This window comes from Leguminivora glycinivorella, chromosome 6 (assembly GCF_023078275.1).
Source record: "Leguminivora glycinivorella isolate SPB_JAAS2020 chromosome 6, LegGlyc_1.1, whole genome shotgun sequence".
In the NCBI taxonomy this organism is placed as follows: Eukaryota; Metazoa; Arthropoda; class Insecta; order Lepidoptera; family Tortricidae; genus Leguminivora; species Leguminivora glycinivorella.
The window spans coordinates 15,037,689-15,062,342 of NC_062976.1; the positions used below are offsets into that span (position 1 = coordinate 15,037,689).

General features: G+C 36.5%; 2 protein-coding genes across 2 annotated transcripts in view; one reads left to right on the forward strand and one right to left on the reverse strand.

The window, feature by feature from the left end:
* Positions 1-16,929, reverse strand: part of LOC125227045 (LIM/homeobox protein Lhx3) — a 99,725-nt gene extending 82,796 nt beyond the window's left edge. Inside the window, 1 exon segment of the mRNA XM_048131237.1 lies at positions 16,666-16,929. Within this exon segment, the coding sequence (XP_047987194.1) occupies positions 16,666-16,798 (133 nt within the window). The 5' untranslated portion in view covers positions 16,799-16,929.
* A 2,885-nt stretch (positions 16,930-19,814) lies between these two features.
* LOC125227395 lies at positions 19,815-21,480 on the forward strand. Its single transcript, XM_048131703.1, has 2 exons — positions 19,815-20,331; positions 20,421-21,480. The coding sequence occupies exons 1-2, from the start codon at positions 19,829-19,831 to the stop codon at positions 21,478-21,480; spliced, it is 1,563 nt and encodes a 520-aa protein (XP_047987660.1). The 5' UTR covers positions 19,815-19,828.
* The last annotated feature ends 3,174 nt before the right edge of the window (positions 21,481-24,654 follow it).

A 24,654-nucleotide genomic window follows, 5' to 3' on the forward strand; every position in this document is an offset into this window, starting at 1 on the left:
ATGAGATTGTTTTGTTCTGGTGCATGGTGTAAATGATCGATACTGCGCTGTTACACACTTGCAGTGCAAAAGCATTTGGTGATTATCTCATTAAACTTGTTAAAATAAAGCTGAAGTAGATAAGAATTTAAAAAAATGGTTTAGTATACATAAACGTAAATGCTAACCTCTATATACAATATATAATATACACCGTGTTTCACTTAACACTAAAAACCTGAAAACACTTTGTTCAGAATCGAGAGTAGAATCGATTGAGCTATATCTTGATGGGGGTAATATTTTTATTTAAATTAGTATTATTAATTATTTTTTACGTGCCCATTCTATTGTACTCGTAATACAACATTGTGTATATCGCATTGCTAGAGGTTGTTTACCTTTTTTCAGTATTTAGGGGTATTAATACTGGCCGGTTACTTGGACGATTATTTTTTCCGCTACTAGTTTGACGTTGTTTGTCAGTTTAATCTTAATGTTTATCATAAGTCATAACAAATTGAACTCTTACCTAATTACAACCTTGTCATTTTGAATATTGAGTTTATTTGCTTACTGCGATTACCTGTCCAATTTGAAGTTTACTGTGACAAAGCTTTAAAGTGTTTTACAGTGAGTACAGTGACATCTTAGCTGTCTATTGGTAAACCTTATGTCGTTGCAGTAACGTACACAAATAAATAGTCTTATGGTTTATGATGGTAGTTAGCAATTATTTTATTGAGTGTAGAGCTAAAAGTCAAGTAGAGCTGTACAGAAAATTAAAAATTCAATTAAAAAAAAAGTAACGATCAGATTAAAAGACGAATACTCTAGATGAGTTTAAAAAAATAAAAATCAGTTGGGGTGTCTGAGGTTTTGAGTGATACCGGAAACACCGTGTATAATTATCTAATATCATAATATGTATGGCATGTTTCTATTACCTATAAATTAATGGATTATGCGACGTTCTTGCCAATGTCACTTTTTCCTATTCGCAATTCTGGACAATCTGAATTCTACGCAATTAGTATTTCACCTCATTCGCTATTGTGGACAGTAATTACTTGTGAACAGTGGCGATTCTTCCTGTTCGCAATTCTGCACATTCTGAATTGCACACAATAGGTATTTCGCCTTATTCGCTTCTGTGCACATCCATTATTTCTGTACAGAAGCGATTCTTCCTGTTCGCAATTCTGCACAATCTAAGTTTCACACAATAGGTATCTATCCTCATTCGCGTCTGTGCACAGCCATTATTTGTGTACAGAATAGTTTCTTCCTATTCGCAATTCTACGCAATCCGAATTCGACGCAATAGGTATTTCACCTCATTCGTTATTGTGCACAGTCATTATTTGTATACAGTATAGTTTCTTCCTCTTCGCGATTCTACGCAATTCGAATTCCACACAATAGGTATTTCGCCTCATGCGCTATTGTGCACTGTCATTATTTGTGTACATTATAGTTTCTTCCTATTCGCAATTCTACGCAATCTGAATTCGACCCATTAGTATTTCACCTCATTCGATTTTATGCACAGTCATTACTTGTGTAAATTAGCGATTCTTCCTGTTCACAATTCTACACAATCTCAGCTTCCTCAATCCCCACAAACACGCACAAATAGAAACGCAGAAATCTCCTAACATGAGCGGAGTTTCGTTCTGATCTATTATCAGCAGTTCTACTTCATCAAAATATGTCACAGTGTGAACTATCATACCATGAAAATACGAACGTTTTCTGAAAAATACGAAGGAAAATCTTTTCGCACTACATCTGTACTTATTTAGTAAACATTGGCCTATAGTTCGATTTTAACATTTTGTTTACAAGATATATACAGTGCGTATGACGATAGTTAATATTAATAATGCTATATGGAGCTTTGCCTATGCTAGGGCGCCGTGGAAAGCACTTTCTGCGTTTCTGTTTGTGCGTGTTTGAGGGGATTGAGGATGCTGAGATTGTGTAGAATTGCGAACAGGAAGAATCGCTAATTTACACAAGTAATGACTGTGCATAAAATCGAATGAGGTGAAATACTAATGGGTCGAATTCAGATTGCGTAGAATTGAGAATAGGAAGAAACTATACTGTACACAAATAATGACAGTGCACAATAGCGCATGAGGCGAAATACCTATTGTGTGGAATTCGAATTGCGTAGAAGCGCGAAGAGGAAGAAACTGTACTGTATACAAATAATGACTGTGCACAATAACGAATGAGGTGAAATACCTATTGCGTCGAATTCGGATTGCGTAGAATTGCGAATAGGAAAAAACTATTCTGTACACAAATAATGGCTGTGCACAGACGCGAATGAGGCGAAATACCTATTGTGTGGAACTTAGATTGTGCAGAATTGCGAACAGGAAGAATCGCTACTGTACACAAATAATGGTTGTGCACAGAAGCGAATGAGGCGAAATACCTATTGTGTGCAATTCAGAATGTGCAGAATTGCGAACAGGAAGAGTCGCCACTGTTCACAAGTAATTACTGTTCACAATAGCGAATGAGGTGAAATACTAATTTCGTAGAATTCAGATTGTCCAGAATTGCGAATAGGAAAAAGTGACATTGGCAAGAACGTCGCATAATCCAAATTAATGTGGAATGTGGATCGCTTATTTATTTCATGCATAATAAGAGTAGCATATTCAATGTCGTAGGTAGTTTATAGTTAACAAGAAGACAGTAAAAATGTGACTATTTAAAAAAACATTAAACATTAAATATTAAAACATGATCGTTACAGATTTGTTCTGTATCAACTAGGTATGTATAAATTATACGGTAGAACAATATGCAGTAAAGAGGCAGCCAGTAGATTTCGACTCCCAAAGCGATTTTATTAGTTTTATTGATACCTATTTACAGTAAACGGCCATAAAGAATACACATCGGTTTTTCGTCTTCGTAGAGCATTATGTCTTTCTTGCTTATGTGACTTTAATTGTCTCTTTCCAAAGACCGATGTGCATTCTTTATGGCCGTTTACTGTAAAGAGTTTTAGAATGTAGATAAAAGCAGAGATGAGCAAGTATAAAAAAAAAATATGTTAGACAAAATATACATCTCTTCATCAAATACATTTTAAAATGCTACATGTTATGTATACTTGATAAATACCTACCAGCTTATTAGAACTGCGCGGCGTCAACAAACTGGTTATTCTCGTTTGGCACATTAATTGTAACAATTAAGTGTAATTGTTTATAATGAATAAATATTTAAATTAATAAATAATTCCCTACATATTGATGTCAATACAACATACTCAATACCAAGATATTTAAATAAATCACTAAGTCATTTTCTTTACAAAAATCGCATAGCTGTCAGCGCTGTGCCATACGGTGGCTCCTCGCGCACATGGCGAGTTTATTTGGATAACCTTGTGTTAAAATTTCCTGCAAATTTTCCTAACTTCTATTACAAGGGAACAGGGTTGCCAAGCGTTTGGCTGAGGGAGTTCGACTGCAAATATAATGCTTTTGTGCTATTGTGGGGAGACTTGTCATTGCTACCCTCGCAACCCTAAAATCGTTCTGTTCCACGGCCCGACGAGCCGACAGGTTAACTTTTGTTATTCCACAATGGCCGTGCATTACAAGTCCGATTGTTGGCACAAATGTGAATTACAACGCATTTTATTTGCCGGTTACTAATTGATTAAATAAATTATTCATTGTTTTTTTATTGACGAAATACCATTGTTATAATGATTAAACGACTACCTGATACCATCTTGTTTACCTACTTTTGAAACTTTGGTGAAAAAAAAAGTAGTAAGTTTTCTCTATGTGAAAATCGATACTGAACGAGTGTTATTGCGTAAGTTAAATATCTTCACTACTTTGAAAAAATCTCGTATCTCACACTGCTCCTCAAAGTTAAAACGCAGTAAGTCTATATGAATTGCATACCTACACACTTATTACATTTTTCTTTTCATTGACAGAAGAAGACACAAGCTTTTTTTTTCAAAGTAGTGACGACGTGTAACATTTATTTATCTAATTTCAAAATTATCTTTAGATTACAATACAACCTTATTGTATCTGGTATCATTAGAATAACGTCGGTAAAAATAAGCAAGTAATAGTTATTTGTTATACAAGGGGGCAAAGTTGTATTTTAACGCCGAGTGTGGAATTGAAAAACGAGCAAGTGAAAGGATTCTATAGTTGAACCACGAGCGAAGCGAGTGGTTCGAGAATAGAATCCTGAACTTGCGAGTTTTTTAACACACGAGAAGTAAAATACATTTGCACCCGAGTGTAACACGAAACTTTTCCCCTCACTACAGCGAAGAAACTACAACGCAAAAAATGCGTTTATTTCTGCTTCCAGTAGTTCCACAGGTGGTAAATCATCTTAATTACTAGATTCACCTACTTTTGACAATTTTAAAGCAGTCAATTTGACTTTATCCAAGGTCAAATTACTTTACCCACTAGTGGATAAAATGCGTTTTTACCCGCTGGTATTAAAGGACAAAACACGTGTTTCCGAGCTAGTGAGGGGAAAATATTTTTCTGACGTATGCTCCGTAATTTATTTAAAATTCTCATACAAATGTTTCAGTCCAACTTCAGTTATACGTTCCGCATGCATTATACAAATAGTCCAGGTAAAGGTAGAGTTTCAAATAACATTTCTTTCCACATTCATACCCGGTTTCGCCACAGAATTTCCAAGCCACAAAAGAAATAAAAAAATATTTCTTTATTCAAGCGGCAAGTCAATAGAGGTTTGAGGCATTGCCCTCGAGGTGGTTTTGGGCGGGGGAGGTGCCTAGGGACGCTTGGTACTCTTCTTGATTACAGAACACCCCCGTCTGCCTCCCCCCACCCGCAGTCGGGCCTCCACAATACACGTACACTTAGGTACACGTAATATTGTTGCATTTATAACAATATAAATATGTGCGAATACGTAAAGGTTTTGTTTTGTCCCGTGAATTTCGGATATTTACTATAAGTAGACTTCATTTTTTTTGTTATTTTATTGGTTTTACTTGTGTTTTATGATAGCTTACGAACTAGCTATACACCGTGTTTTTTGTTTTCCGTTAAATTCGATACGTCGTTAGGTTCATTATAACCATCCTGTATGAGACCCTGTGTAAGAGACCCTTAAGAATTACATTCAAGTTACTGTCAAGTGATTGACGCCACATTTCAAAACAAATAACATTAGGAATTGGTAAAGGCTGTCACACACGTTCAGTAAATATCTTATTTTTTTTAAATAACTCTATAACCGTAAAAGTTAAGACGCTTGTTTCTTAGAGATATTAATTGTATTTGATCTAAAGAACTTTCCCTTAAAGTTAACGGAATTCAATAAAAACAGGTTGTATGTTGGTATTACATGGGGTGAGTAATTTAGTATCAAAATATGATTAACTTAAATATTTTCATTAAGTATAGAGTAAGTCGATTTACAAATTATCATAAACAGCACATCACATAATCTAATAGCAAAATAAAATATCATTACCTATTCAAATGTAAACTATAAATAACGCATATTAAATGAGAAAAACGGAGAATATTTATGAGGAAAAAAAAAGTGATACATTTTTGTTTAGATACCTATCTGTAAATAGGAAGAGGTATATTATTATGATTGAAAGTGGTCAGAAGTAAAACGTACATATGAATCATATGATATCATGGTCATGAATAGTTAAATGTTTGTTGCTGCAGCCGAACAAACACTTCTTAATATTTTTTTCATGTACGTGACAGGTGATAAGTTCCGTCATTCACGGGGTAGGGCGTCCAGAGAGAGCCTCCCATTCTTAGAGTAGTCTTAGAACGATGTCCAGAATATCTTGATCTTCAGGCTCCTTTTGACTATTTGTACCAAGCACTACTACCAAATAGAGGTGTGCACATGTAGGAATACAAATCTAAGGGGCCGATTATTGATTTCGTGTACTTTGTTCAATAATATCTCCAAGACCAGCATTTTTATATCTTACGAATTTATGACATTTAAAATTACAGATCAGTATCAAAAAATCCCAATTTCTACTGCTCATATTACAAAAATTGCATTGCTGTCCTCAACTTTTCCATTGATAAAATCCTGCGTTCGAAATTCAAAAATCGCCCCCCGAAGCAGAGATCTCGACTCCTCGGGCCCAGCGGTGCGCAGGTGCCGCCGAGATTGTCCCCATCAAACATTCAGGAGCCCCGAACGCCCGTAAAAATACATATTCTAGCAGAAGACCCCGCTTTTAATACTACCCCGTAATGAGCAGCCGAGGTCGGCGCCTTAATGTCCTCTTAACATGCCGTTCAGGTGGATTGTACGTCTTTATTAAACGGTTTACGACATTAGAGGATGCTTGAAAATTTAATTTTATGGATATAATTTATTGATTAATACGAGGGACAAATGGGTCATTCTTGTTCAAAATAGCTATTTAGAGTAGATTTGTGATTCGTCAGTGATTTTTTGTGTTTCTATATAAAGCATATTTATTTATCAGGCTCTTTTTGGACAAAACTTGAGAAGAGTGAAAAATAACTTACACTGATATTTATTCTGGCATAATATAATAACGAATGCTACTTATTCACATTGATTTTAAAAACACAAATAACTGGAGTAGCTTTAATCCTTATTACGTGTAATTACGTGTATCTGCGTCCAAAAATATCTGCAGACTTTTTCTGGAAAGTTAAAAATGAACACACCCAAAAGATGCTCACTCATGCAATTTCTTTATCGAAAGACCATCAGGCAAACATACACATAAATAGGTAATCAATAATTCACATATGGCAAATATGACAATGTCTACATAAATGTAATAATTATATAAGTAACCCACGGAAAAGCTACCCTATCTACTACAGTTACTGAATACTCAGAATCGTTATTTATTTAAGAGCATTTTACGTCTTGCCTAAAGACGTTAAAATGCGTCAAAAAAAATTAAGATTTTTTTTTCTAGATATAGGCATGTCAAACCACCTAAAATCAAACTCGTCTCAAAGTTACACGCGAAAAATTTTAAATTGAAGCAATCACCCAAAGTCCAAATTTAACAAAACAATTCAAATTACTCACGGTCCTAACTACCAGTTTCTATTATAGCTATAGGGCTTCCACCCACAGTGAGTTTAAACAACAATGAAAGTCAAAAAGCAGCTACCATAATAATTTACCGCTACCCCTGTCTCCCGTCGGCAGACCCATACGGTGTTCTCATATCTATTTATTGGGGAGAAAACATGCATGGTCAATAATCATTAAGCGGAGTATTTTATTAATTGGAGTATACTGACTTTATTTAACTAGGTATGTCAAAAATAGACTATTTGTAAAAAAAATAATCATCGGTACATCTATCTTTATTAAAATATAACCACAAAATTAAAATTTTGAAAAAACCCCCGACATAGTGGACCGATTTTCATGAAACATTGCAAAGAACATTCTCGACTAACTAAACTTTCAAACAAAAAAAAAGCTAAATCTCAATCGATTCATCCGTTCGGGAGCTACGATGTCACAGACAGACAGACAGACACGTCAAACTTATAACACCCCGTCGGAAACCTGTAGTTACTGCTAAATTAGAATAGCAAATATAAGGGCGAAGTTATATAAATCAACTTTATTAGTTAGTATAAATCAACTTTTTTTTACTACTAAGTACTTATAGGTTTTCATCACACTACACTAGGCCCAGTATACCCTGATTTTTAGAACATAATGTAAAATGACCAAAAGATGAACAGTTAAGCGAATTTCCTAACGTTGACATTTTTTTAAACGAACGAACTAATTTGATACAGAATTCATTTAGGTATGCTAATCCAACCTAAAAGATTAACCAGTAAATTTTCCTAGTTCACGTTTTGGGTACCTACAGATTCTTTAGTTGAACAATCCCGTTTTCATACAAATATGAACTTAAATAAATCCTTATTAGATAAAAAAACTCCGTTCATCTTTTGGTCAAAAAATCAACGACCAACATACGAACAATTTCAATCCTACGATCAATAGTACATCTATCTATTTTATTAGAATTTATAATAATACCCCAAACTTGACGACCGCTCACGGACGTGTGCGTGGCTCAATTGTCTGGGAATTCAAATTTTAACTTCGGCGACGAGTTGCTGCGTTTACGAAAAATACTTCCGGGTGCGTAAAATAATTCGTGAATGAATTAGGTATACAGATTTTTAGACCCATCGGTCAACTTTTGGGTGTCGGTCATTTAATGGTGTAACAACCGTATAAACATTTGTTTACAATGTTACAATGGTGAATCACACGGGTCAACCAGAAATCTCACATTTCAGAAGAAGAGACTACACTATAGATAAAACTTCAGCAAAGTTGCTCCAATTCAATTTTATTGGCTTTATGTTTGTAAAAACAATACCTCTTCCACTTTTAATTTAAGTTGCCTAACTTGTCGAACTTTCCCAATACAATTTAATTTCACCCAATGGGTGCAACCATTGAAAATCAGGCCAACTCCGGCAGAAATTCGAGCAAAACTCACAAATTAATTTCCCACCCGAATACCTACTAACATCCCTAAAGCCTGTGCGCAGTCGGCGCTCCTCTGATTGATTAAAACGTTAACAAAGGGCTAAAGCTGATCACTGCGAGCTTTACAAAGAAGCCCTTTATATTCGAGCAATCAAAGAACTCCCTGCCACCGAAAATTATGGCTTTCCGACAAATGTTCTTTGTCTGGAAAAATTAAACGAATCGAAACGTGACTTCAATTATGTCTTTGGAAAACAAATGGAGATGGTGTAGAGTGTCCTCGTATTTGTAGAGCTTCTGCCGTTTGAGACTAATAAGATATCACTAGGTCATGCTGTTGTTCATATTCGTGTTACGGTCAAAACCATGAATAACATTATTTCTCCTCGGGGGACTAAGGGGGTAGTAGGAATCTACTGCGTTTATGTTTATATAGACAGCAATGTCGTGCTTTGTTCAAAATAATAATTAGATATCATTCCATACTTAAGTTATTACTTATTACTTCCTTAGTACTAATTGAACCTACAGCATCTATTCAATTTTGCACCTAACTTTGCTGAGCTAAAATTCATTGATTGAATTTTACGATAAGCTTACACACATTTTAAATAAAGTACAAAAAATATGATAGAAATTTAATAGTAATTAAAGAGCAAAGTTAATTCCCTCAGCCAATAAGACATAATCGGTAGCATCATCAGGTGAGGCTAGGTGCGTTGAGGGGCGAACGCCGACAGATGGCGCCCCCCGTCGGGCGGATGATGACTCCAAACCCTCGCTATAAAAATTGTTGATGTTGCTGATACGCGCGTGACTAGATATGAGCCAGGGTAATTACCGATATATGTAGCTAAATGTGGAGCAGAATTTTATATGACCCGTTTGCCCGTTATGTCTACAAAAGGACGTATGGATACTACCCACTACTTTTTCCCTCATTATTTGTGTCTGGAATGGTAGGACTAGATACTCTAGAACTACGGCGGAAAATGTTATTAGTAATGCATTACTATAACCTGTTGCGTAATAGAATTAATAACAGTAAGGTGCTTGAGCGGATAGGACTGCTAGCTCAGGCGCCGAGAACGTGTGTACCTGGTGCCAGTGAGGGTGGCGCTCTGCCGCCACGACGCAGAAGAAGACTGTTTGCCGCAGGCGGGGTGCGCACGCGGCAAGCTGGTAATGCTCCCACCAATCGGGCACTCTCACTTCTAAATCAACTTTCAGTCGAACAGCCTCAAGTTGACGTATTTTTTGACTCCCCAGGGTCATTTTTGTCTGGGTTATATATGTTTTTAAATTTAAGTGTGTAATGTTTAAATATGTATTTGTTTTTGTGTAAGTAAATTGTAAATTATGTAGCATGTAAGCGTCTTGGTTTTAATACTGTAAGCTTGTATGTTGTATGAATAAATAAAAATATATATCATAGTGTATATATATATATATATCATATATATATAATATATATCATGAGTGGTTTCTGAGACGATTCGAACGTCCAATATACCTACCTATAAGCACGAGATCTTTTTCGGATATGTCGATTTCTAAAAGAATGTTTCTTCAAACATAAAACGTAGATTTTCACACGGACTTATCCCACGCATATAGATGCGATCATCTAGAGCTCAATTATTGTAAGTCAGAATCGGGTCCTCAATTAAAAATTATACAAAAGAAAAACTTTTCAGAAACTCCTCAGGTACAAACGCCTAAGATGGCACATTTTTATAACGAACATAGACACATAATTTAAGCTCATTGACGGTTACAAAAGGTATGAAAAATTGAAACTGGGTACCTATGCCTAAGAACCGCGCCAGACTTTACTTAGAAATCAATTATACTGAAGCATTACAATTATTTCAATCAGTGACATCATTAAAACATCTGTTACAAGTGCACTGATAACACGATAACGATAACACGTCCAAATCGGTTCTGGGTGGCTAGCCGAATGGCACAATCGCTCACGAAACGCTCACGAAACGAAGCGCTAGTAGATATCTATCTCTATCGCGCTTGCGTATTGGCGCGACAGAGCCAGCGGCGTATCGCTTTCGTTTGGCGTCGGAGAAATGCCATTCGGCTACGGGGCCAGGATGGCTAGCCGAATGGCACAATCGCTCACGAAACGCTCACGAAACGAAGCGCTAGTAGATATCTATCTCTATCGCGCTTGCGTATTGGCGCGACAGAGCCAGCGGCGTATCGCTTTCGTTTGGCGTCGGAGAAATGCCATTCGGCTACGGGGCCAGGTAACAAACTAACAAAACACCAAGTGCCGCCGCACCGGAAGGAAGCGATTGGCGTCGCACGCGCCGCCACGCGCCACTTCCGGTCCTAATGTGATAATATAATAGGAGACGTCTCCGGCTCTTCATCAATTACTTGTTTTAATGTTAAAAAGGGATTTTCTCACGCCTTTGATTGTGTCAATTTTAAAATTAGGCATTTTTATTTAAAATTGTAAAAAAAATACGTTAGGTTCGGGATTTTTTACACAATTTATTTTTTAATTACCGAGAAAAAGGATGGCTCTTATGTTTCGTTGATGTTCAGTTCATAACCGTGCCAAAACAGGCAAAAAATACTTTTCACCTCACTAGCTCGGAAAGGACTTTTTTATTCTTTAAAAACAGATAGCAAAATCGCATTTTATCCACAAGAGTGCAAAGAATATTTGAAATCCGAACGTGTCATTAGTTACTTTTTAGGGTTCCGTAGCCAAAATGGCAAAAACGGAACCCTTATAGTTTCGTCATGTCCGTCTGTCCGTCTGTCCGTCTGTCCGTCTGTCCGTCTGTCACAGCCGATTTACTCGGAAACTATAAGTACTACAGTGATGAAATTTGATGGGAATATGTGTTGTATGAACCGCTACAAAATTATGACACTAAATAGTAAAAAAAAGAATTGGGGGTGGGGCCCCCCATACATGTAACTGAGGGATGAAAATTTTTTTTTCGATGTACATACCCGTGTGGGGTATCAATGGAAAGGTCTTTTAAAATGATATAAAGTTTTCTAAAAAACATTTTTCTTAAAGTGAACGGTTTTTGAGATATCAGCTCTCAAAGTCGTAAAAAGTATGTCCCCCCCCCTCTATTTTTATAACTACGGGGTATAAAATTCTAAAAAAAATAGAGGTGATGCATGCTAATTAACTCTTTCAACGATTTTTGGTTTGATCAAAGTATCTCTTATAGTTTTTGAGATAGGTTGATTTAACTGTAATTTTGGCAGGTGTATAAATTGACATAATAAGTTTATTATATTTGCTGCTACGGAACCCTTTGTGCGCGAGCCCGACTCGCACTTGGCCGGTTTTTTAAATATAAATTCTTGTAAAGGCATGTCCCGGACGGGACAATTTTCTCCCTGTGCTTAAATTGTCTTAACAAATCATGTGATGTGAACGTAAAAATAATTTCATATCGAATTGTATCCGACTAAAAACACTAAATTCAAACAATTTTATAACATGATTTTACCATAAAACACTTGAAATCGTACAAAAAATTGTATTTTTGACTTTTCCACTGTACTTATTCAGAACGCACCTTAAGTAACATTGCAATCTCAAAACGCGTGAAACGGAACGCACCCGAATAGATTTTTCTTCTTGATTCTTAATTTGAAACTTTTGTGGTGTCGGTGGGTGCATAGTGGAAATTGTAATAAACGCAAATTGACTTATTTCTGCATGTGCAATTATGTTCCAGTTGTTTTTTAACCCCCGACGCAAAAACTAATGGGTGTTATAAGTTTGACGTGTCTGTCCGTGTGTATGTCTGTCTGTCTGTCTGTTTGTCTGTCTGTCTATCTGTCTGTCTGTCTGTCTGTCTGTCTGTGTCTGTGGCATTGTAGCTCTCGAACGGATGAACCGATTTTGATTTAGTTTTTTGTCTGAAAGCTGAGTTAGTCGGGAGTGTTCTTAGCCATGTTTCATTAAAATCGGTCCACTATATCGCGGTCGGGGGTTTTTTCAAAATTTTAATTTTGTGGTTATATTGCGTGTTTCCTCGCTTTAGTGAGGTGAAAAGTTATGTGTTACACACGGGATGCAAAGTTATTTTACCTCGTGTGTATTGCAACACTCTCTACGCTCAGGATTCTATTTTTGAACTACTCGCTTCGCTCAGGATTCTATTTTCGAACCACTCGCTTCGCTCGTGGTTCAACCATAGAATCCATTCGCTAGCTCGTAGTTCAACCCTAGAATCCATTCGCTAGTTCGTGTTGCAATTCCACACTCGGTTAAAATACAACTTTGCTCCCTTGTACATATAACAATACGCAAGTTGAGAGTGCAATACTCATCTCATCCTCCTTGCGTTATCCCGGCATTTGCCACGGCTCATGGGAGCCTGGGGTCCGCTTTGACAACTAATCCCAAGATTTGGCGTAGGCACTAGTTTTACGAAAGCGACTGCCATCTGACCTTCCAACCCGAAGGGTAACTAGACCTTATTGGAATTAGTCCGGTTTCCTCACGATGTTTTCCTTCACCGAAAAGCGACTGGCAAATAGCAAATGACATTTCGCATATAAGTGCCGAAAAACTTATTGGTGCGAGCCGGGGTTCAAACCCGCGACCTCCGGAACGAAAGTCGCACGCACTTACCGCTAGGCTACCAGCGCTTGATAGTACAATACAATTACGTATTTTAATCACCCATTTAGCAATAATAATGAACCTATGAGCCTACGACCTGTCTCGCTAGACCCGAGTTTGTTTTGTAACAGGGAATCGACTGAGTCATACTAAACTAAAATACTTCATAATTATATATATAAAACTGCCAAGCATCATACATTTGTAAACTACTTCGACATAGTCTTGGCTACCTATAGGTATTATGGTATGAGATCTGATAAGTTTTTGGAATGCAAACCATGTTATCGAGTTTTAATTTTTGTAGGTACCTATCACTTTATTACTCTGTGGTTTTATTTTAAAGTTTACCAACTATTATTATCTCAATATAAGAAAATATTAATATGACTATTGTAATGGCGCAGTCAAGTAGGTAAATCTCACAATTTCTAAATCATAAATTCGCAATTCCCACGCCAAACTAATCCAACGCAATTGTTGACTGATACGTGCATTTCAAATAACGCTACAATAACAATTATTACTTTCATACAAACCATACAATGTAGTTTAGTGAAATAATAACCATAGGCCGCCGGCTAAACGCGCCCTAACCGAGTAATCATAGGCTTTGAAATGATTTTGTATTAGTAGGGGTTCTCAGTAAGGGAAAGTATTGATGAACTGATGTAATCCACGTTAGTTGGTGGTTAATCTCTGTTCTATTATGAAAAAATTCGATACGTAATCTGGTGAGAAATGGTTGGTATGAATTCCTTATTTTCAGCGGTGAAAACAGCGAACGAATGTAGGGGTGAAGTGGCGTATTGTGGGTCACTTGTTACACGAAAATTTTAAACAACAAAAATAGTTGGAAACAATCCTGTATCATTTGGTATCAATAATTGTTATAATATAAATAAAATAAAATAAATAAATAAATAAATATTATAGAACATTCTTACACAGATTGACTGAGGCCCACGGTAAGCTCAAGAAGGCTTGTGTTGTGGGTACCTACTCAGACAACGATATATATAATATATAAATACTTGTATACATAGATAACATCCATGACTCAGGAACAAATATCTGTGCTCATCACACAAATAAATGCCCTTACCGGGATTCGAACCCGGGACCGCGGCGTAGCAGGCAGGGTCACTACCGACTGCGCCAGACCGGTCGTCAACGATAATATAACGTTAACAATTAACTCTGGTCAATATAGAAGTTATATTTAAACTAGTTTAACTTTACACCGAGGTAAGAGGAATTGTTATGTTATGGCCTTGTGGGCAAAGAGGATCAAACTAGAGTCACAATATTTTTCCAGTATAGCTGTAGACTAGGCAGGTTTTATGATAGTTTTAACGCTTATTAACAATAAAATACCTAATAATTACGTTATACCTGTCCCCTATTCCTTTGCGAGAAAACATAAGTTTAGCAAAAAGCAAGTGGCAGCAAATCAATAAACACTAAATAAGATAGAAAAACAATTTACTTATAGATTCAATTGTATATTTTTTAAGCCACGCGTCACGTGTTTGCACAATTTGCTAAGTGCAATGTTATCGGAATAATAGGAGCCGGTCATTACCTTGTCTGGCGTTAAAATCAAAAAGCGCTCATCGACGCTCCTACAACTGTGAAGAGCACTTAACTTGATTACTCGAAGCCCGATGGTGGCAGTGAAAGCCCACACTGTGCCCATATAAAGTTGAGGCACCGCCACCGCCCTGCCGCGTGCGCCTCAAAACGGGCACGTGTCGGCGGCCAGTAATTGTAGCGTGCGATATGAACATCGGTTTTAAAAAAGGGATTCTAAATGTAGTACTCGTGGTGTATTCAATAATATTACGTGGTGTAACAATAGATTTTACCCAGACCTCGCTTGTATGCAACTTGCATCTGTTATTATAGTCTGTGCGGAAAGACAAGAGTCGTGAAATGTGTGCGGAAAGACAAGAGTCGTGAAATGTGTGGCTGCCAATGCACTTTTTTTTTTAAATCATAAATGTGCTCATGGCCGCAAACTAGCTGAGGTGAAGACGTGGTCTACGATGGAGCGACCACGCCTCGCCCAGAAAGTGCCTTTTCCCTCTTGATTTGAGTTGACACTCTCTCTTCCGCACAGACTACTTAGTAGTCTGTGTACTAGCCAAGGGCAGAATCGCTTACGGTTCATAAGCGCTAGCTCTCCCTATTGCTCTACAGTGGCACGATTGAACTAGACTGCGTTTCGATCGCTATGTCGCGTCAACTATTGTCACTTCGGTTACGGCTAGGCCGACAGATATACGCAGACGAAGAGAGATACATATCTACAATGTGCCTACTTGCATGATCGGTTAATTAAAATTGGTTCTCAAGAACTTGTGAACGAATCAATAAGACTAACAAAAGGTTAACATTAAGAGTAACAAGTTAGTGACCCCTTTTTGTCTTACTTATGTTGAACCACTTGAACCATGCGACTTTATTTTTTTGCTGAAAAAAGGATTGCATCCACTTAAAACTTTGTCTGCTAGACAAATCAATGTAGACGTTATTTTATCTTATCACACAACATTAAAATTTCATTTTTGTTTTCTGACGATGGTCTATACTTTTAAAATAATTAAATTGATATTCGTACTGAATATAGAATAGAATAGAATACTCTTTAATGGCACACCTCAGCAAAATATACAGAAAGAAGATACAGTGGTGACAAAACAAATGAATATAAATAGAAGCAGACAACAGGCGATCTTATCGCTAAAGAGCGATCTCTGCCAGACAAACCTATGAACATTATGACTGGATAATTTATGAAATTAAACATTTGACCGAAGCCGGGCAGTGCTTGCATCAAAACCGAATCTTCGAACAGTTAAGTTCGAAGGTCTTAATTTAATGCCGAAATCGAAACTTCAGTCGGACTTTGGAAAACCTATACCATACTTAGCTCATCAAGTCATCACCGTGGTGTATTAAAAGAGGCCCATGCTCAGCAGTGGACTATAAAAGGCTGATATTATGATGTTATTTAATCGATTGTATAATGTGGACCATAAGGCCCCCAATTTTCAGTACAACTACCTTCGGTGACCAAGTAAAGTAAATTAATGGCACATTCTACGCGTCTTTGATCGGAGTATTTGTACAAGGAACAGGAAGAAATATCTGGGTAATGTGTCGGGCGCAGTAGTGAACAGCTTTTAGTTATGTTTTATTTGCATTTGTTTTGGATGCAACGTACCGGTTTATACTGGATTGGGCGTTTCTACATAGCTATCCACAATACACATGACATGACCATATGATTAAAGTTGGAATAACTACTTACGCAAAAATAATTGGTACTTTACCGACATTCTTATTATATGCAATTATTGTCACAACCGGTTGCTTACTCTTAACCTGTAATATAATATACCTATTTTTTTATTAGGACAACTTGACTTTTAACGACGATTCTCCATGTAAGTCCATGATATGCCAGGTAAACCCTTTGATTTGACATTTGGCAAAGGTCTCACCTTCTAGTGCTTTGTTCCTAGCAAGCAACGCCAACAGGACATCCGGCGGCGGCGGGTCCAGAGCGTGCATGGCTTCTAAACTGTCCATCTGCCCTTCACGAGACACGCACTCAACGTCACCGTATCCTTCCATGAATGCACTACGTCCGTAAACACAGCTCCACTCTACGAGGCATTCCGTTGCAGATACAATGTTTTGAGACCGGAGGAATCAACGGAGCGACATCGGCGGGCGTCCCGGCGCGCTCCAAGGCCCCACGTGGCAGCGCCGCCCACGCTCGCTTGGCGCCGACGCAGACTACTCGTCACCGCCCTGCTACCTCCCATTGAGAAGTCATTTTTTACCCCCTGAATCTGATAAACCCCTAGGCCGGCGGGGTAGCGGGCGGCTCCCCCGCCCCGAACTAATTTGGCGGAGTCGTACGACACACCCCCGGTGCTTACATCCATCTACAATATTACTGCACGTTATCCCGTTCGCGAGGGCACTTCGTTTCTACTCATCTGGCATCCTTGTGAAGAAAGGGAACTCCGAAATTATAGCCATATTTCTAATACTATTATTATGCTCTTTGATTACAGCGATCGTTATCGAATAATTTTGAAGTTTCGAAATGTTGCCATATAAAAACCTATACCCGCTTTGAAAACCTGTAAAACGGTTGTAATTAAAATCGTACGGTGTCGTTTAGAAAGTACATAATTACTTGAAACATTTTTTTGTATACACAATATATCTTTTTAAAATAATCCCTTAATTATTTTCAACAGACCTTATTTTTCATAAAAAACAGTATCGTAAATAAAGAAAAAAATGTGTTTTTACAATCTATGAAAAGGTTTTGAGTTGGTTTTGAGTTAGGTACACGTGCTATGAATAGAAAAATGACAAATTGTTTTGACATATTGATTCCTTATTATGTCATCTCTATTATATCTAGTACCTATTTCTATGCGTTTTATGTTTTTTGAGGATGTAAATTTACAAAATGACTACACACATGTCGCCATGTTATCATTTCAACCCGGACAATGTTTTCAAACGGTTCCAAGTAATCGAGGTGCCTATTTCGTTCGTGGAGTTGTCGACATCGATCGATTTGGACGTGGGAGTAGATCTGAATACGTCTGCCTACTTTAAAACAACCTGCAATGGTTTACTGATGGTAATTATAGACATAGATATAGCACAGTACAGTATTGATACATAAACTTTACATTTTCCCCAACAGTGCAATACTATTCGCTTATCACTTTTGAGAGGCACTTAGCAGCTCTGCAGCTGAGCGTACACAATGTATACACATTGCATTTTAATTTTTTGTCATTGCGAATTAAAATAATAAAACTTTTAATATGGAACTTTCACATTTTATAATATCACAATGTCACGATTAATCAATGACTAACTCTAAATAACGATATTAATTAATGTAAAGAACGTAATAATAAATCATGTAGGTCTACTAATTTTAAGAGAGGTACAAATCTAGAATTTATAATATTTTATGACGCTTATTTTATAGAAGTTTGAGGATGCTCGCGACGTGTCTCCATCACATAGAGCCTATAAGATAAAACAAATCGGCAACAGCATCATCAAAATAATTTTCAATCCAGGTAACGAATGCATTACCAAAGCAAAACACGACAAAGACGGGAATCAATTCGTGTTCGACATCCGCCTGATACATGTAGATGGCTCTCGGTGCTGTAATAACGAAGTTCATTCTGAAATAGGACGCTACTATATTTGCGGTCAATATGAATATTGTGACATAGAGCATCATCCTCATGTAGTGGACTTTGGAAATGTTTTCATGAATACTGCAGTGACAAGGCATGTACGAATCAAAAACAACTCAAGTGTTATAGCCGCTAAATTTTATTTCGTAAAGGCAACAGGCTTCGTTGTCACTCCAGCTAGTTTTACGATAGCTCCGAATACTTATAAAAACATCGTTATTTCTATAAAGCCCGTATGTTTTAAATTTAAACATTGCTGTACTTTCAAGATGAAAAATCCCGACGACGAGTTTACTGAGTCGTCCATAGATGAAAACTTTTTGACATATAATATTAATGTAAAGGTGAATGTGATGCATCATAAAAATCAAAAGATAGTGACTGTGGAATCATTACATAAATTAATAGAACCTGAAGCTAAATACACATACGTGGGCGCAGAAATAGAGAAGCATTTAAAAACAAAAGCTAAGGCTAATGAATTGTGGCAACTCAGCAAGGCGTCGAAAAGGATACTTCCCACAAAAGAGAAATTTTGTACTGGTACAGTTAGATGTTATTCAGAAGAATCGCTGAACATAAAAGTCCTACAAAACAGAAAATACAATTTTTGCAAGAGGCCCTCAAAACGTATAAACACATATGATGTTTTCAATGTTTATATTTTGCCCTTTTCCATTGACTTTGGAAGAGTTGGCGTAGATACTTATGGTGAGCACCATGTAACCATAATAAATAATACAGATTACGATATAACCATCAATTTATGTAGGGATGAATATATCCTTTTTACAGAAAACAAAGTTCGAAACTTAAAACTGAAACTCATGGCATTTACAGAAGCAAGGGTAAAGATTCTACGACGAGGCTATGTGGAAGGCCTAGCGAAAGAAGCGTTTGATTATACGATAGATAACAAATACCATCGCAAACTTCCATATAGACTTCAAGTGGGAACTCCGACAGTTTTAGTGCAAGACAAGTTTTTAAAGTTTGGTATGGTTACCAATGAAAGTTTCATAATTTCGGTACCAATAAAAATATCGAATTACTTTAATGTCCCCGTAACAATTAACTGGGAAGGTATAACTTCCGACACACCTTTTGAAATAATGCCTAATAAAAGTATAATCCCAAGTCGGACTTCAAAGATGACGGATATAATTTATGCTTGCAAACTTACAAAATCAAAAGTACACGAAGTAGAATTATTCTCAAATAATAAAAAGGTGATTCCGGTCGAATTGAGCGTGATTACGAGAAAACTTTCTATCAAGTTTTTACAACTAGCTGTACAGTTTAAAGACATAGCTTTAAATTTAGAAACAGTTGAAAGAGTGAAACTCGAAAATTCCTCTAGGGAGTTGCTGTTTTTTATGTAATTGAACCTCTAATCCCTGGACTCAAGATTGAACCAATGAGTGGAGCAATACGACCTAAGATGATAATAACATTTGATATAATAGTTAAAATACCATGTGTCTTGGAATTTGCATTTGATATTTATGTAAAAATTAACAATAAAGAAAATTTGATTTTGCCTGTAAGCGGAAACGTTTTGGAGCCAAAAATACTAATTTCTCCAAAAAATATTTACATGCCGCGAATACCATGTAATTTGATCACGTATGTACCAGTCACATTTCAAAATCTCAGTACATTACGAAGTGTTGTAGAAGTTTTAGACACAGGTGACGAAAATGTGTTCAAAGTATATATTGCTGTAGGATATGAAAAACAGAGAATTCTCAAGTTTTGCGTTGATGCCGGTCAGTCCAAGACTGTGTATATTAGAGTACATGATAATTTTCGCCGAGAATATGAAATGTATATTCCCTTTAAAATAAATGGATTACTTGGACCTCCAGATAACAGATCTTCAAGTACTGAACTCCGACATTACATCGCGGAACACGAAGAGTTAGTATTTACTATCAAACTGTATATGTTTCTTGTTAATCATCAAGAGTGTATTATTCTACATATAATGCGCATTTTTATAATTTCAGGCAATATAAAAATAACGTTAAAGTGAAACTAAAGAGCTTGAACAAAGATATAAGTTTTTGTCGAATAATTGGAGTTATCACTGTACCTTGGATACAAATATCTGTTGAAGAATTCGAAATGGATTATGAACCCAACGGAAATAATACCATCGAGTTTACTATTACGAACATTTCTAAATATTATTTACATGTTGCAATTTTGACGGCTAAACTGATGCCCAATTTCAGTTTGAACTTGTTACATAAGGAGAATGATATGATAAGCGACACTCACATCAAATTTGATTTAGACAGAGGAAGTGATGCACAACTGTCCGTAAGATTTCATCCCAAAGGGCGAGGCAAGCATGTAGCAACAGCATTATTATATTTAGATAAACAAATGACGATACCATATTACAATCTTACCTTCAAGGGTAGAAAGCAAACTCCGGTCATGACACCAAGCACCTACAGGATAATATTTCCACCTTGCAAAGTAGGAACTAGTATTCGACGGACATTCACTGTGAAGTTGGAAGAAGAGTCGACCGTAGATAAGTTCTACTTTGTTTCAAAAGAAGAGCATAGCGTCACAACTAATATTAGTTCTTGTGAAACAATTAACAATTCACAAACAAATCACACAGTTGTCACAGTCGAAGTTATAATTTTTTGTGAAACACAATCTTTCAAGAATTTCATACTAAGTTTTTGCCATGAATGTGGATCCGGTTGTGATATTGAACTCAGTTTTTGCTTTACACATTGTCCTTTAACTCTACACTCAAACTTTTTGGTCTCTCCAGAAGATCATCCATATCCATATTATCCTTTGGAAACACAGCGAGATCTTTATGAGTACATGAATACCTGCGTAGATTTTCTAGAGAAGTGGATGTTTCAACAAGGATTTCGTAGAGATCTGTATCCTGTGATACCTGATACATTTCATGCTATATCATCATCACTAACTGGCGGTGGCGGTGGCACAAAAACAAAAGGAATTAATGTCTCATTCTTAAATTTCATTAAAAGGGCTGCTGGTCCATTAATGAAACATATACGTAAGGTGACGTAAGTATTTATTTTACATTTTTTTAAACTTTGTAGGTCAAAATGAATTTTTCATCCAGCTCCATATATGTCCTATAATCATTTCGTAAATACGAGGGCTGTTCCGAAAGTTTTTAGCTGCTCCGATTGTATTCATGCGATTTGTATTTTGCTTATACTGTTTGAGGGATCATTATTGACTATGGTGATGTATACAGCGCGTAAACCTAATAAGGGCGATAAATGAAACCAGATATACGAGTAGAACGCGTAGAACCCGTGGACGCCTAACCAACATGAACATTTATGATCAATTATTCTTCGGACTCTTTCGTACTGTGATTTAACTTTATTTTGTCATTGCAAGAGTTATTATATTTATAGTAGGTGGTACTAATTGAGAATATTTGCTGTTTATATACGTATAATTGAGCTTGATTACGTAAATATAATAATGACTTAGTGGAGGGTTACAAATGAGTCATGTCCTAAAACCATGAATATCAGATGTTTACAAATAAGTACAACAAATATACAATACTTCTAGTAATTCATGCATGGCACCGTTGATCAATCCCGAGGGAATCCAAGCATGTCATTCACCTATTTGGATAGCAAATTCGATATTTTATAGAAAATATCGAATGTTTTAAGTAGTCAGAAATTTCCATGGAAAACAGCTTTTGGTAAAAAAAAATATAATAAATTAATGATTCGCATTAGTCTCATAATTTATTTTGGATATGATTTATATTGAAACATCGCACAGAATATATAACATTTATTTAAATCGCACGAGTAGAGCCTGAGCAGCTAACAACTTTCGGAACAACCTTCGTAATTACTAATAAGTTGATAACCGACTTTGATATTTTTTGTAATACTTACTGGCATCTTTTTAAACTTTATTTTCTAACAATCTGTTATTTATTCTGCAGAGGATTAGGCGTCGATGAACCATTGAGAAGCGTTAAAGAGATACTCGATACGTACAAAGAAATAATAAATTTGTTAAAATCTCGAGGCGTAGAATTATGGGGATTACAGGCAAAGTTTTTGCTCAGTTACGAACAATTCAGCTTATACTGTGAATATGTTGCCCCAACCTGCAATGCCGACATTATATTGACTCAAGAGCTGCTAGCTGATATCAGTCTCTTTGGAAGACTAAGTAAACAAAGTTGGATCGACTTTATTTTACAAAGCTACAAAGCTTTCATTATGGACAGTTGTTTTTTTGAGTGCGTGTGCGTAACATCACAACCTCGAAACGTAGTAGATATCATGATAAGTTGGTATAACGATCAAATTCGAGATCAACATAACAACTTACGAGGTAAAGATAAACCAGTCAAATTGATTTCTAACATAACGACGGACTTATCAGACGGCATTGCTGTTATATCGGCAATTATGAATTATTGCTCGTTTATGAAGAATTATTTTGCCATATTCTCCGAAGTTAATGAAGGAGATTCAGAAAGTGATATAATTAATAATGCCTGTTTAATTATTGAGACCCTTAACCTAATCAAACTTAATTTTCCTATAACCAGTAAAGACTTTATAAGTCCAAATTTCTTGCAGATGCTCTTTTTTTCTGTGCACTTATTTGTCGCTTTACCAATGTTTATACCCAAAGGTTACGTACAGTTTAATCCTCCAATATTAAGGACTTCAACCAGACAAGTGGCAATCAGTACAGCAACGCAAGAAACTTTGATTCTGAATTGTAGCATACTTAACAACCGCAAAAATAACTTTGCTGTCGAAAAAGCAGCTGCTGGAGATAACAACAAGAAATTATACGTGTCCGTAAAATATACAGCAAATTTTGTCCAGGAACAGAATGCAACTCTCCTTGTACATGGTTACAATAAAACGAGAATTTTTGATACGTATATCATATTTACGCTCCACGGGCTAATAGGTGCATTAATTCCTCACCTCAAATGTAGAGTAACTGGGCCCCTGTATCGGCCTAACAAAGTTGATGTTCTAGTCGTTTCGCCATTTTATTCTTCTGGTACATATAAATTATGTATTACTGATACTGAACCTACTCTTCCGATACAGTTCGAAGATAATCCGATTCCAAAGTTTTATGTACAAAGGCTGTATCTTATTGATAAGGAAATGTATTTGCCGGGGTTGCCAAAAGAAAGCGGCCAGGAGGTCCCAGAACACAAGCTATATATGCAAATTATTTGTTTAAGTACTCAAATAGGCAACAGCTGGATTTGGTTTAGAGGAGAACACGGCGATTTCTTCATAAAAGTGACGTCACAGCCGCGATGGGACTCACCATTAGACTCGATACAAGTCAGCTGCAGCTCGCCTGGAGACTGTGACTCGGGCCGCTGCGGGGAGTCATGCGACTGCTACCGAACGACGACAGTAATGATCCCACATCGTAATGAGCTGATGGTTAAGGCCTTACGATATGCTTTAATTGAACATGCATCAGCTCTAATGATAAACATATTTGATAATCTTATTGGTATGTCACTGGATTTCTACATTGACACAATTTTGGTATCTAAGCAATCAATTTAATTAATTTTGAGTTTCAGATACTTCTAATGGAAAAATGATCTTGGAAATGTTACTAGCCGACGATGGCACAAACATGTCGGATGTACGTCACATTCTTCAGAACGAGGTTGGTTATAACATATCGTCGCGCACACTGAGACCCAGAAAAAATTATGCGAGGCTGGCTCACCACACGTCGGCCATACTTTCGTTGCCTGTCTGTGTGCCAGAGGAATCGGAAAAGAATGAAAAGCATAATATTGTCCTTACATCAGATTGTGGAATGGACATACGCACTTATAGGATAATTTTTATTAATAACAGCAGTACAGATGAGATGTAAGTTATATTAATATTGTTTGTTAACGTGTTTGCTATATTTTATTCTCATATTGTAACTATCTAAATATTATTCATATAAATCGATTATATTTATTTTGACATACTTATTTCATTGTTATTTTTTGTCGATTAACCTTCAAAGCTCCGTAGCAAGCTCGGTTCTCCATACAAACGTAGTTACAGTCTCATTTTAAAACGATTAGCTACAATACTTAATTACTCTGTAACTCACTGACTATAAGATAAGATATACACAGGTACAAGCCAGGTTTGAAACATGGCACCTTATCGGTTCCAAAGCCGCACAGCCTGTATTACATGT